This window comes from Magallana gigas, chromosome 3, assembly GCF_963853765.1.
Source record: "Magallana gigas chromosome 3, xbMagGiga1.1, whole genome shotgun sequence".
NCBI classification, from domain to species: Eukaryota; Metazoa; Mollusca; class Bivalvia; order Ostreida; family Ostreidae; genus Magallana; species Magallana gigas.
Window position 1 is genome coordinate 46635338 of NC_088855.1, and position 14320 is coordinate 46649657.

A 14320-nucleotide genomic window follows, 5' to 3' on the forward strand; every position below is an offset into this window, starting at 1 on the left:
GTTACTACTTGTCACGGTTAAACTATACCTACAATCACAGTTGCTGTGTAATAAATTACTGCAAGTGTGTACTTGAAAGAGTCTGGGATTGACGACGGAAAAATGTGGTCCTTGCATAAGAATTCAGAGATTTAAGGATCGCCAAAGACTTCCTGTTATGACTCTCGGAGATGGGGCAACCTGGCCCAAATATTTTCAGAGATAACCACTGATAAGTGGACAGTCGGACAGTGTACGCGTCAAAGAACACATACACATGATAAACCTCGACCTCTGCTTCATTGAAACAACGAGCGAAAGAAAACAAAATGGCAGATCAAAGCACTGTTCAAATTCAAACCGAGGAAATTCGAATGAAGAAGAGTATGAACTTATTACATTGTGTGGCTGTGCTGGTAGCTGTAACTGGACACATTTCTATATTTATTTCCCCCGGTGTAATATTTTCAGCTGCCGGATCCATCGGGTTGACGATCATTGAGTGGATTTGCGCTGGTTTGTTAAATATCGGGGTTTGTTTATGCTTCGTTGAGCTTGCAACTGTATTCCCATCCGCAGGTGGTCCGTATGCTTATGTAACTAATGTTTTTGGTGGTCTGTCGGGCTTTGTCATCATGTGGGGGTATATCATTTTGATTGTCGGGCCATTTTGGGCTTATCTCACATACACAGCATCTGTGTATATCCTGGAGCCGTTTTTCCGCATTGATTGCCACCCTCCTGCTCTTGCAGTTAAGTTCCTGGGAGCGTGGATATTATGTAAGCATCAACAGCAATCATTTGTTTCAATATATATTGATTGATTTATTTTTCATAATAATTGCAAAAGTAACCACATTAGTTATTAATAACTTTAAGGTGGGTCTTGATCTTTTAATACTCTTGTATTTGAAAGGTTTACATTAAAACTTTCAATGGAGACTCTACTGAAGTCATGTACCTGAACAGAGATTTTTGTACAAGACATTGGAAACAGTTTTTCGTTGTTATTGTCTGACAAATAAAAACAACAATTTATTTTAAAATTGCATAATTCATAAGGAAACATGTCAATAAGAAAAACACAAGTCATTTTAAAAATATATATGAAGTTTTAAGAATGATATCTGAACATTTATAAAAAAAAAAATTGGTGTTTTACGATTTATTTTTTTAAAATTACAAAATCAGGCATGAACTTTACAAATGCATGGTTTACGTACATATATTTTTTTCTGTTTAGATTAGTAGGTGTACATGACAAAAAATCCATATCTTTCCATAATAATTCTAAATCTATAGCCTATGGCTATGGGGTATGTGTACCCCCTGTAAAAAAAAAAAATCGAAAATCTGACAATACACAGATAACCTTATCAAAATTACTCATAGATAAATATTTGATGTAATTTCATGAAAAACAGATATTAAAATTATTCCTTATCAACCTTATAATTCATATACTTTTCAAAAATTTGCACTGAAATTGTGAGAAATGTAACTGCCAATTGCGAGAACATGACAGTTCACACAAATGTACATGTACTATAGATAACTGCTAATAATGAATAGTTTAATAACAATATACTTTTTAAATAAGATTAAAAATGATATTTTTTTTAAGATTCCACAGATAAAAATACCTGCTTATAAACATACATTTAATGCACCAGGTAAAATTCAATAGAGATAAATACATCACATTCAACAAAAAAAAAACATTGTTGTCAACTGAATTCGATTACTACTGTGATAATAAAAGTTATATTTAATTGCAGAAACACAGTACATGCAAATACAACATGCACTTGTAGACATAAATTCAAAGTGTATTCATATATTCAACAACTTTGTTATAACATTTTTTAATTAAACCAGACATTGGTTCACTGAACACATTGCCTGTCAACATTTGTGTATTACTTTTATCATATAACATTACCTTGTACCTACCTCACCAATCTCTCAATTCAATTTCATATTCTCTCAGAGTTTTCAGGATTTTTACGCTTCGTATCATTAATAGGGACCTGGTCACATTTTTTTTAAAAATTCTACTTTTCAGTTTTTAATGTTTACAATGCATAACTAAGGTTATTCTTATAGGTAGCCAAAACTTTATCGTCATTTTTCGAGTTAAAAGCAATATTCACACTTCTTATGTCGGTGTTTTTGTAAGCAAAGTGTGTGTCTTGTTTTTGTTTATGTATGTTGAATATACCGACGAAAGCTTCATTATTTTATTTTATTTTTTTTTAGATTTTTTTTTTCTATCTGCGAGTTTTGTAAGACCAGATTGTAACAATTTATAGGGTTGTCACTTGTTATTTTTTTTAAATAATGCGTTTTCTGGTTTTTCTCTCCAGCCCTGAATGTGTAAAGAAAAACATGGCACGAGCATTGTTTCCGTAGCAAAGAATTGTGAACCCTGTATTTCGCATATAAATTGTAAAATGGTGTTAATTTTTGTTCTGATCATTGAAAATATCTTAGTTAAGCATCATACCGGTAAATATTAAAATTAGAAAAGTAAAATTTGAAGAAAAAAATCGTGACCATGCCTCTTTAAATGACAGCTGAGTATCATCATTATGGTTCTAATTTACAGCTACGTTGGTTGTATTGAACTGTATCTACATGAAGTATGTGACCAAGGTACAGACTGTTCTTACAGCGAGTAAGGTGGTGTGCCTGATACTGATCATAGTGCTGGGAGCTGTGGTACTTGGCAGAGGTATTTGTTTTTGTTTAAACTGACTTATATTGTTTCTAAATAAAGCCCTATTATGAAAATAAATTGCATCCTAACCTGATTGGAAAATTTTTTCATGATTTTCATGAACAAGGATTGGAAAAATTTCGCGATTGCAACATAACAAGAACTTCCATGTCAAAAATACATGGAACACTTTGAAAGTCAACATGCTTCTGGACATGTAGAGAAACAATGCCTATATTGTTAATGAATTGCGATTTCTGTTAGATTGCATCGATCCATCGTTGGAATATACAATTTTAAGGGTATTTACACATGCATTTGAAATGATCTTTGAATTACTTCACGAAATGCACTTGAATATTACGAAGGGGTTTTGCTATACCAAAATAATAGTGACTTCCTGTGGTAAATAAACAAATCTTTGCCCCCCCCCCCCCAAAAAAAAAAAAGTATTGTATCTGTTACAATTACATTTAAGAGTATCTCAGAGCATCTCTATTCTCCTTTACAATTCTGATAAGTTTTAATAATAATCATGGTAACCTTTTCCATTAAAGCGGAATATCTATGTCTTAGCGCTGAATTAACGAGATTTTTCTATCGTAGATACGAAATCAATCAATTTTCCTGTATGGCATTGTATCAACGCTAACTTTATCCAACTCTTTTTATTTTTTAATCACCATCGTATTAGATCACTAGAATTTTCCTGCACTAATTTTTTAAAAATATTGTGCATTTATCATACTTCTAATTTGATTTATATACCAATTTTAGTTTTAGAATCGGAGGCTTTTTCATCTTACGTGATTATGCCAAATCGAATAATTTTGCTTGCAGAATGTCTTGCCATATAATAAGACAACTGCTTGTAGAAAACGGAATTAACCATGCTGGTGTGTTCGAGTTTATCATTACTTTACTACCAACCCTGCATGTAAACTAACAATCCAATCAATACGGGAAACCCACGACCGGTCTCGGATACGCCCGCTCGGGGAACCGACACTTGGTCTTGGTCATTAGGAGTCCATGTATGCGAGACTGATCGCGTGTTTCCCACGACTAACGATATTTGTTTTAGTACTAGTAATCAGAGAGAGACATTGTAACCATTTTCATTAAAAGACAAATTCTCATGATACCATCTTGATACTGGAAATTGCTCGGGGAATTGATTTAACAAGAACGATCTTTTTTTCCCTGGTTAACGACACAATACTAGTATTCAAAGAAATTAATGTGCACGCAACCACATTTTTATTCAGTGTCTAACTTATAACTGCCTTGCTGTTAATATTTGTTGCCATGTATACATGTATTTCTTGCTTCAGCTATTGTTCAAAGGAAGGATTATAAAATATCGTACTCTGTAGAACATTTTTCAAGTTTACATGTAGGTCGATATGAACAATTAAATTTCGATACCTTAGTTATCGAATTGTTGTTACTTATCCTTAATTTACAGGTATTTAAAGATTTGATTAACAAATTGTTTGTATCATAACAACGATTGGGTGTAATAAAACGCGTTCAAATAAAAATTCTGGCTGTAAAGGTCTTGTCATTGATGACATTTTTGAAAACTTACCGCCAATTTAGCACGTTTATTGAACGTGGGCCAACTCGCCTAATTTCTTTCGTTCTAATGAATTATTTATGAATTATTCCGATTAGCCTCTTCACACATTCGTGAAGGAAATCTCACCAATTGCATAAATTGCCTCCACATGCACCTGTTTAAGCCTCAGTCACAACTGGCAGTACGTGTTTGGTGATCGTGCGTGTGTTACGGGTTTTACCAGATGTGGCTACCGTGGCTGACCGTAGCTTTAACAATCGTGTTGAAGTGATTGAGAGTGCAACGTAAGACAAACGGACGATTGACGTGCGAGTCGTAGGTGTCATGTACAATTTTATTAGGAGACAGCCGCAACGTACAATGCCCATAGTATAGTAACCGTACTTCCCGTCTTATGATTACCGTGCAACAGACGTAAGTGTGCCTTGCGAACGGAAGTAATAACATCTGCGTCGTAGGTCACTTGCAGGCCAACCATATAGACGTCTTCCTTTGCCTCACGGCAGCTGCACGGATAATTATTTGTTTTCACATTAAATAAGGAATATTTTTTTCTTTATACATGTACTAAAATACATGTAAATCTGCCGTAAGCAAGTGAATATTGAAACGTCAAAAGAACTCGAAGAAAAAGAGGACTCTTTTTCTGTAAATATTGCTGATTTGGTGAATAAACTATCTAAACTGGGCAAAACAAACGAAGAAGAATGTTATGAAAAGCATAATTCATCTTTCGTATCTGATACCATAAAAGACAGAAAATTTATCTGAAATGAGATCTAGAAGAAAGTCTACGCAAAAATCTAATTTCAGCGAATTAATTTTCAAATGCTAATTTTCCCTGACCAATGTTACATCTGTGAATGCTGTAATTACAGAATCACTTTTTATTGGTAGATCAGGAATAATATTAATATATACAGATTCATAATTCAATGAGGTTCCTCGCGGTCAGATTGGTTTCAGATAACACACAACTGTAGTACATGTATTTGTTTGTTGATGCGTTTGAAAAGTAAACGTAGTTAAATGCTTGTACTCAAATCCATTCTCAAGAGCAATTCTTTATTACTTGCTTTAATAAAACTCAATCTTCTGTTCATCTTTTGTATCAACGAAAGTAGATTTGATAGACCTTTCTTTGAAGGACATGAAACAAAGAGCAACTTTGAGGACGTGTTCGAAAATACCCCGTCGGAGGCCGGCCCTGTAGCTTTGGGGATCTTCTACTCTCTCTTTGTCTATGGTGGCTGGTAATTAGGACACAACTTAACTTTTTGACTTTACTTTTGTGTGAATATTCCTCTCTCCTGGTGTTTAAACCGAATCGTTATACCCTTATAAATATTCTTCTATATAATTCTTACTAATAAAAACTCCAATAAAACGAATGTTATTTCATCCGGTCTGACAATTTCTATGTTGACATGTCTACCGGTCCAACACCGCATTTGTTTGACTGCTACATTACAGCTAATCAATTTTCATCTGAATTCGACAGAACGGAAACAGCCAAAGTTTAGTGCAGAAAGACTTGTCGTTTGATATGATACGAAAGATGGCGTCACAGGCTGTTCAAAGCATATAAGTGAAGGGTATAACAAAACAGTTATTGACTGGGATTCGGGCAACAAATGAATTGTTGCACCTGAATATGAAAATGTTTCCTTCGGCCTGCATCCTCAGCCAACATTCTCACCTTCAGGTCCAACAATTCTTATGTTGCCCTCATACCCAGTCAATAACGGTATAATATGTTATAATGTGATTCCTAATCGTTCTCATTAATTGTAAATTTCCACTACTTGCAGGCAGATTGTGTGTGGGTTGATGGAGGAGGTCAAAGAGCCGGCCAGGTAATTGTCTGTAAATTAGCGTAAGGGTTGGGCTGGGAGTGGGGGTAAGGGTGGTCGTCTGGGTTGAGGGTGACGTTCCATGAGTAGAAATATTGATTTTTATTCATGTTTTCTATAAGATTTCTCTTGTTAAATCCTTATCAGGTATTATTATATTGTTTAATGTACCTTACTTAATCAAGACTTTTACTTTTTTATACCGTCACAAGATGGCAATTTAAACGTTTTGTTGAACCGTTTGTATGCATCCATTTGGTTGTATACCACCACAGCTCAGTTGTTGAAGTATCGGACTTATGAGTTCGAATCCGCCAGGGTCTTTTGTCAAAATTTACCGAATTAAATTTTTAAAATCATAATTTTTATCAAAACTTGCATATTTTATCGTCTGTTTGACTTATATATACTTCTTATACATCGAGCTATCTATCATATCTATCATAATAAAGTAATTTTCTGCAGAATTGAGAAACTGTCTCAAGGTATAGTGAGCCTCCTTGAATATTAGATACTAGTATAGATATTTTTTTCGACAATTTTACAAGCATAGAAAGCTTGTGTAAATTTCCTTGGTAACTCTCATAATACCCTCGAGTATTAGTTACCCGCATGAAAGCCAGTAGGGGAATTCCGCTACTTCAATCAAACTTATAACTTTTAAAAATTTGATCCTTAAATACAGTTTAGAATCGGTCTTATTTCCTCTTTAGAATTAATAGAGATTTTGCTCTGGCTCTTTTTTGAGAAAGTAAAATAGGAAATTAAATGTAGATAATGCGGTTTAAAATTGTTGATGTACATTGAAATTGTAAATATTGATTTGAATTTACTATAGGTATATTCAATTTTTGTTTTGTTTTGTTTTGTCATGTTGTTTGAATTAGTATGCAAGTCATGCAATCATTATCATCTTTTTGACTGTTTAGGGATATTCCACGTGCTGTGTACATCTCTTTCACAATTGTCATCATCCAATATGTTCTCGTCAACATCTCGTATTTTCTCGTTCTTACTCCTGCTCAATTCCTATCATCAAACGCCGTAGCTATTGTAAGTATAGAAACACGTTTTGAAAAAACTAATGACATTTTAATAGTGTTTGATTAAGGTGTTTTTTTTTTAATAATTCAGAAAATGTTATTATTTATTACTAAACTTAAGAGAAAATGTTTTTCATATTTAGATTTAATCCCAGATAAAGAGTTATGGTTTGGTTTTTTGGTGTTTTTTTTTTTTTAGATTTTTACACAAGTGCACTTTCCTTACCTTACCCCTGTGATGTCTATTTTGGTCGGGATGTCAGCTGTCGGGGTCCTGAACGCTTCCATAATGGGACACTCCCGACTTATATTCGCTGGTGCTAGGAACGGCCACGCCCCGCCCGTGTTTGGAATGCTCCACGTGCGATATTTAACTCCATGGCCAGCTATTATCATAAAGGTGAAGTTATTTTTTAAATGGAATATATCAAACAATTTGGTTTTAGAATCAGTTCATTTCTTTATTATATTAGTCAATTTTTTCTAATCTAACTCTTCTTTTTTTATCACTATCGGGGACTTTATTTCGCGATTCATCAAGACAATTTTTTTCGCCGCGATTTACAAGTGAGCCTTTATCATTCAAGAACAATATTTGCGATGAAGTTGATCTCGCGACCTTAATTATATTTAACTTATGTTTTATCTGAAAATTGAAGGCAGCGTGGAGTGCAGTCATGCTTTTCTCAGGCAGCGTTAAAATCTTCATGCAGTTTATCCAGGCGTTCTCCAGTGTAATGACACTGTTTGTCGTCTCCGCTCTACTTTATCTTCGATGGAGTCAACCACAGCTAAAACGGCCGTACAAGGTATGTTACAACCCACTTTGAAAAATTACGCACTTTGAAATTTTTTTTCAAAGTGCGTTACTTTTTGGACCAAGTCAACGCACTTTGAAAAAAAAATATTTTTTTCAAAGTGCGCTGATATTGTCGATATTAACCCACTTTGAAAAAAAATTGTTCAGTGTTTAGTCAAAATAATTGATACTTTTATATACAATAAATGATTGTTTTAACCTTATGTAGCTTTATTTAAAGAAGAACCCATTGCATTCTCGGCTAACTTGATAAACAGTTTCTAGATGATAAATTTTTTTTCTCATAAGACAATATCGATAATTTAAACACAAAGAACAATTCGGGAGATTTGAATTATCCAAATATGACATAAACTTCATTGCTTAATAACAGCATTTTCCTATTTTGAGTATGCAGCAAATTTACTTCTTATTTGGTATATTGAGCTATGCAAGAACGAATATGATTTGTATACATTGATAATGGAGATCAATGTATAACATATTTCAAATGGCTTATTGCATGTGCTTGTAAACAAACATAATGTGATAAAAGGATACGTTAGTTATGTTTATCAAAAACAATATGATCTTTTAGAAGATCAGTGCAAGAAAAAAAACCCTCATCCTAATACTCATTTTAAGTTTATAATAATTTAATGTTTGTAAATGTAATATCTTTTTATTTTGAAGTTATTTATTTGATTAGAAAATAAAGACAGAATGTTGAAACTCTTATAGATTCTTTAACAATGGAAAAATTATTTTTTGGCCAGCTCGTTTTTTCAATATCACTCCATGTACTTGATTTACAACAGAGCATATTTCTTTTTCCGCTCTGAAGCGTTTAAGTTGCAGAATATCATTCAGGGTGTCCCATAATATCTGACATTAAACTACTATACGTTTTATTTGAGTCATAGTTTTGGCCAAGCAATAATTAATTTACATGCATTTCAAATGGTATCAGATATTCTGGGACACCATGTATGTTTTGGAAGGAAAAATGAGGGTTAGGGGTTTTCCTTCCTGTAATCAAGTAAATGATGCACTGATGATTGACCGGTATCTTTGGGTAACCCCCACCCCATCCCCGTTCTCAAATACAGTAAATTATAGATTCACCAGTGTTATCAAATCATCATACTATCAACAAATTAGATATTCAGTTCCAGAATTTGTGATTTATACATATTTTTTCAAAGTGCGTTAAGAGTTTCGATACTAAAATATGTTGATGTACCATCTTAACGCACTTTGAAATTTTTTTTCAAAGTGGGTTAACTTCGTCCAAAATTTAACGCACTTTGAAAAAAAATTTCAAAGTGCGTAATTTTTTCAAAGTGCGTTGCCACAAAGGTATGTTACTTGTAAAATCACGATCTCTTTAAATATTGAGAATTGTGATATAAAATGCATTTTGGGGTTTTTTAAAACAAATACATGCAGACCTTTACTGAATTTTGGGAAGTTCATGGGTCAGATCAGGTATCTTATGATACAATTCGTAGGTGGAGAAAGAAATTTCTGACTGGCGCAGAGTTTGTCAAAGATGAAGGAAAATATGGGCGACCCGTGACAGTAACAGGCAAGGCAAATGTCTCAAAAGTCAGGGAAATGATTGAAAGTAATGACAGATACACGATTTGTGACATTGCCAAAGCTGTTGGCATATCACTATTTCGGTTGCATTTCATTTTGAAGGTATTTTGAAAGAACAAACGGTTTTTTGCCAGATTGATACCGCACACACACACACACACACACACACACACACACACACACACACACACACACACACACACAGATATATATATATATATATATATATATATATATATATATATATATATATATATATATATATATATATATATATATAAAACGGGAAACACGACAAAAAATTGCATGCGCGTAAATTATTCGCGTACGGTTCGCCGTTGAATTCACATTAGTAATAAAGTTTTCTTTAAAATCAAGACATTTAGTATAATAAAATAAATAGTGCATGTTTGGGAGGGCAGTAGTTGAAAGTGACATCTTGGGGTGTCAATTTTAATTGTTACCCTCCCTAACAGGCACTTTTGATATAATGTGATATTATAACCGTACAAATTCCGATGCCAAAGGGCAAAAGTGTTACCGGTCGGTTTTACCAAGGTGTTATATTAAAAAAGCCCATGAAATATTATCAAAAACGATGCCCTGTGTCAGGATATAGGCATATTCGTCTACTTCATGATAAAGGTTCACCTCATACATCTGAGCTTGTAAAGCAATTTTTGCGGAGAAGGTTACCTTTTTGCCACACCCACCATACTCTTCAGATTAAGCCCCATGCAACTTTTCCAAAAACAAAAAACTTTTTAACTGGTCGTCTTTACAAGACCTGACAGACTCTTGGCCAAGCTATCAGTCAGTGCTGCAGAGGTCTACCAAAATCAGCGTATCCATTTCAGAAATGGATTCAGATATTGAAATTAAGTACTTCAAATCGCGGAGACTACTTTAAAGCTCACAATGAATTCATAAATACGCATTATTTCCCTTTTATCTTCGACTACCGCCATAATTATTAAGGGTCCTCCACGCACCTGGGAAAAGTTCTTCATACAAGCACATTCTTCTAAATTACTTAAAGATATGGATTTTTAGCACGTGTTCGACTTGAAAATGATCCAAAAAAAAAAAAAATTCTAGGGAAAAATCAACTTTTTAAATTTTCCAACTGTTTATGAAAATAAAAGTCCCTGCAGTATTCGAACTAGGGAACTGCAAGTTGGTAGACCGAAGCAACTCCCATTGCGCCACAGAGATAGACAACTGATTTTGGCGATGTAAACTGTTTCAAAATCGCCAGGTTGTGACGTACTGTCATAAAAAGTAGAAGCCACGGAGTGTCGAGGATTTTTGATTTTTGATTTCTATTGTTCTGCTCATCGCTACAACCCCCTAAATAAGGCCGATAGCACTTATAATGCAACCAAAGACGTTACACGGAGGAAAAGACATGTAGAAACGCGTTTTGAACAAAAATAATATGACAACCGCTGGACTGGTAAGGAATATCCAATGAACGACGAAACAAAACAGACTAAAATCAAGACACAAATATTTCAAAAATTCTCGATAATTGAAGAACATTTTCCTGTGTATGTTGTAACATCGCACATGCGCAAAACACACAGTATGGCAGATCGAGCAATGTCAATGACCGTGTGGATTTTAGAAACGGAGTGTTTTTGTAGAAACCGATGGACACGGTGTTATGTTCCTACTTTCTTGGATTTACTTTCATTTATTTACTGTGTTGGATGTAGTGCTGCCGGGGTCTTCAAAAGATGTATACGTTATGCACTCTATATGAACGACACACGTGTTCGATGTGCATGCGAAGCACTATCTGTGCAAAATAATACGGATACTTGGAAAATTCTTTCAAAGAATAAATCTTATTTTATGTTTTGTTGATTGTAGTTTCCTTTATTCTTTTTTTTTTTACAAACACTGATCTACGATGTGTAATCATGCAATTAGGAGTCCGTGCAACCTGAATGCCTCGATGGAAAGCAAAAAACCGTAACTCTCTGTATACATACCCCAGTAGCAGTTGAGGAGCGATCGAAACCAATATGGCGACCAAAAAATTGTATGAGTTTGTCATCTTTAGTTGGTTGTAGAACGGAAACCAATAAACCCCCTTCATATTTTTAAATCTTCAAAATAAGGTTGTAGCTGCGCAGTTCGACAGCTGTTCTTAGTGATTTAAAAGGCATTGTCTTGTTCTTGTATGCATACGTTTCAAACAAAATGACGTGTAGGACTTTACATTTATTGCTCTGATATTTTTTGGCAACATTTTGGCCAATTTCGGGCCACTTCAAGAAATGTTAACACTCTAATCCTCGAATGTACAAGATGGCCGCACATCCCCTTAAGTGATTGTAATGTTCTTGTCAACACTTTTGAGATATTGTACATTACACATAACATATCGAACACCCCTCGTACATGTAGTTGCAGCGGAATGCACCAAATGTGATCACAGTATTCAAGTATTAAGAGCTTCGATAAAAATAAGAAGTTTGGTTGTATTTTATTTCCAGACACATCTGTTGAATGCTGTGTTTGTCTGTATCTATCAGACCGTGGTCCTATTGTTTGCTCTGTACCAGGAACCACAGAGGATAGGTCTCGCTCTGCTAATCATAGCGGCTGGCATTCCCGTATACTGGGTTGGAGTTTTGTGGAACTCCAAACCCGAGGCATATAAACTATTGAACAGTAAGTTCCGCTGTTATTTCAAAGTTTAAGTAATGTACTTTGTATTAAAAGAATACGGTGTCCTATTTGACATAATTTTAAATTGACTTTAACTTTGTATTGTTTTTCAGAAAAAGTAACTCTAGGTCTACAGAAAAGTTTTCTTCTCAGCAAAACATCATAAGTATGGGAAACCAGGTATATAAGTGCTTCCAGGAATCATAGATATATTCTCCGCCAGAATTCATAATGATATATATGATGTTTATCTTAAACATGCCTTGCTATATTCGCATGATATAAATTGTTCAGTAAAAACACAAAAAAAAAAACACATTGGAAGGTTGTAAAGTAAAATGAACTTAAAGAACGAGTGCACTTAAGCTATAGAGAATGGGCCCTTTTTCAGTGCCGTTTTTATGTAGAAAATATCAACATATTGCTTTTTTCGTAATATTTAAGCACTGATAGATACTTCTGAATTAAGCACTGATGGGTACTTCTGAATTAAATGCACGCTTAACTTTGTCAACATTAACATACATTTAAAACAATTGGGAATTTTTAAATGTCTATAGTTGATCTAAATCCGAAAAATCGTACCGAACCTATTTGAATTGTGTAAATTGAAATCAGAGGGCGGAAACATTTAAATCGACATTATTCTGTTGGTCGATCGATTTGCGCGTTTGCTGAATTTATACTTTATGCGTTATTTTATGTCTGAAAAAATGAATCGAATAAACTCTGAATTTGCAAATTACATCTACATTACATGTACAGTATCAGTGTTCAAAAATACATTCCTGACCATACAAAAGTCGATGGAAAGCGATTTAAAACGTGCCAGTGTTTTAAAGTGAGAACATTTGACAAACTTATACCTGGATAGAAACCACGTGACTATTTATTCCATACGTGGGTTCAACATGGGTCACGCAGGTAATAACTCTCGCTTGCTATAGGTAAACCCCTGAAATGAATACATTTTTCATTTCTTAAGTACCAGTCTAATATTGTACAAACTTCTTATTTTCTCAGGAGTTGTTTAGATGTATAATGCGTCTTATGTCTCTTCCATAAGCTTGTACATGGTTAGGCTGACAGTAAACAACGGCTTTGAAATGAATGCCCGTCCTCGATTTACTGTATAAAATAAAAAATTTCGGCTGACCCCTGCTATATTGTAAAGCTTAGTACTTTTTATATATACTAGATTCAGCGCTCAATCTTGTCAATAGATGATGGAAGATAAAAAAACTATGCTTAATTTGACCCCCCCCCCCACTTTCTACAGTGGACCAAAAGTGAACTCATTCTTTATAGGGAACCAGTGCACATGTTAATTTTGCAATTTTTAACCAAAATACGTTTAAAAATATTTTGGAAAGATAAAAATTAAAAAAAAAAACCTCAAGCGGGATTCGAATTCATGACTTACTGATTCGTATAGAACCTTCTAACCCACTGCGCTACGCTGTTTTTCCTGATACATCGAATACAATGGATATGTCGAAGTGATTTGTAAGTCTCAATGTTTTTAAACAGCCCCAACTAGTTCGGGAATAACGAAATTTGACTGTATTAGGATAAATAATACTACATATGTCTTATAGAAAGCATCTAAGTCTTTCAAATATCCATGTAAATATTTAATATGATTGAATATTATATATATATATATATATATATATATATATATATATATATATATATATATATATATATATTCTGCAATTGTGGATTTAATGTTATGAAATGCTTTCTGCCTTTTTGAATAGGCCTAGTCTAAATTTTATAAAAATGTATAATCATTTTTTATTACAAAACATCACTATTATATTTCATGAACATTTTTCCCCATCATGACATTTATTTTATACCTGCTTCCTATAGTTTTTAATGTTTTAATGGATTTATTTATGAATCTGTACTATCAGGATACTCTCACTCGAGTTTTAAAGAATTCTCAATATTTTTTCTCGTCTTTTGTACCTCGCTGATACCTTCATTTAAGTGAAAAAATGTCAATGGCATTTTATTTGTTGTGTTCGAAATATTGATATTGCGATAATTAATGAG

The 14320-nt window shown here is 33.8% G+C and overlaps 1 protein-coding gene across 2 annotated transcripts in view; it reads left to right on the forward strand.

Annotated features, from left to right (window-relative positions):
* Positions 1–17: 17 nt before the first annotated feature.
* LOC105346024 (large neutral amino acids transporter small subunit 2) overlaps positions 18–14320 on the forward strand; it is a 27042-nt gene continuing 12739 nt past the window's right edge. The window contains exons 1-9 of one of the 2 annotated variants that reach the window (XM_066080042.1): positions 18–759; positions 2588–2713; positions 5428–5533; positions 6092–6136; positions 7063–7186; positions 7376–7576; positions 7836–7985; positions 12082–12259; positions 12370–12436. In XM_066080042.1, the coding sequence (XP_065936114.1) occupies positions 309–759; positions 2588–2713; positions 5428–5533; positions 6092–6136; positions 7063–7186; positions 7376–7576; positions 7836–7985; positions 12082–12259; positions 12370–12422 (1434 nt within the window). In that variant the 5' untranslated portion in view covers positions 18–308 and the 3' untranslated portion in view covers positions 12423–12436. Of the gene's footprint in view, positions 760–2587; positions 2714–5427; positions 5534–6091; positions 6137–7062; positions 7187–7375; positions 7577–7835; positions 7986–12081; positions 12260–12369; positions 12618–14320 lie in introns of those variants that run through there. The other variant, XM_066080041.1, reaches the window with a different exon arrangement.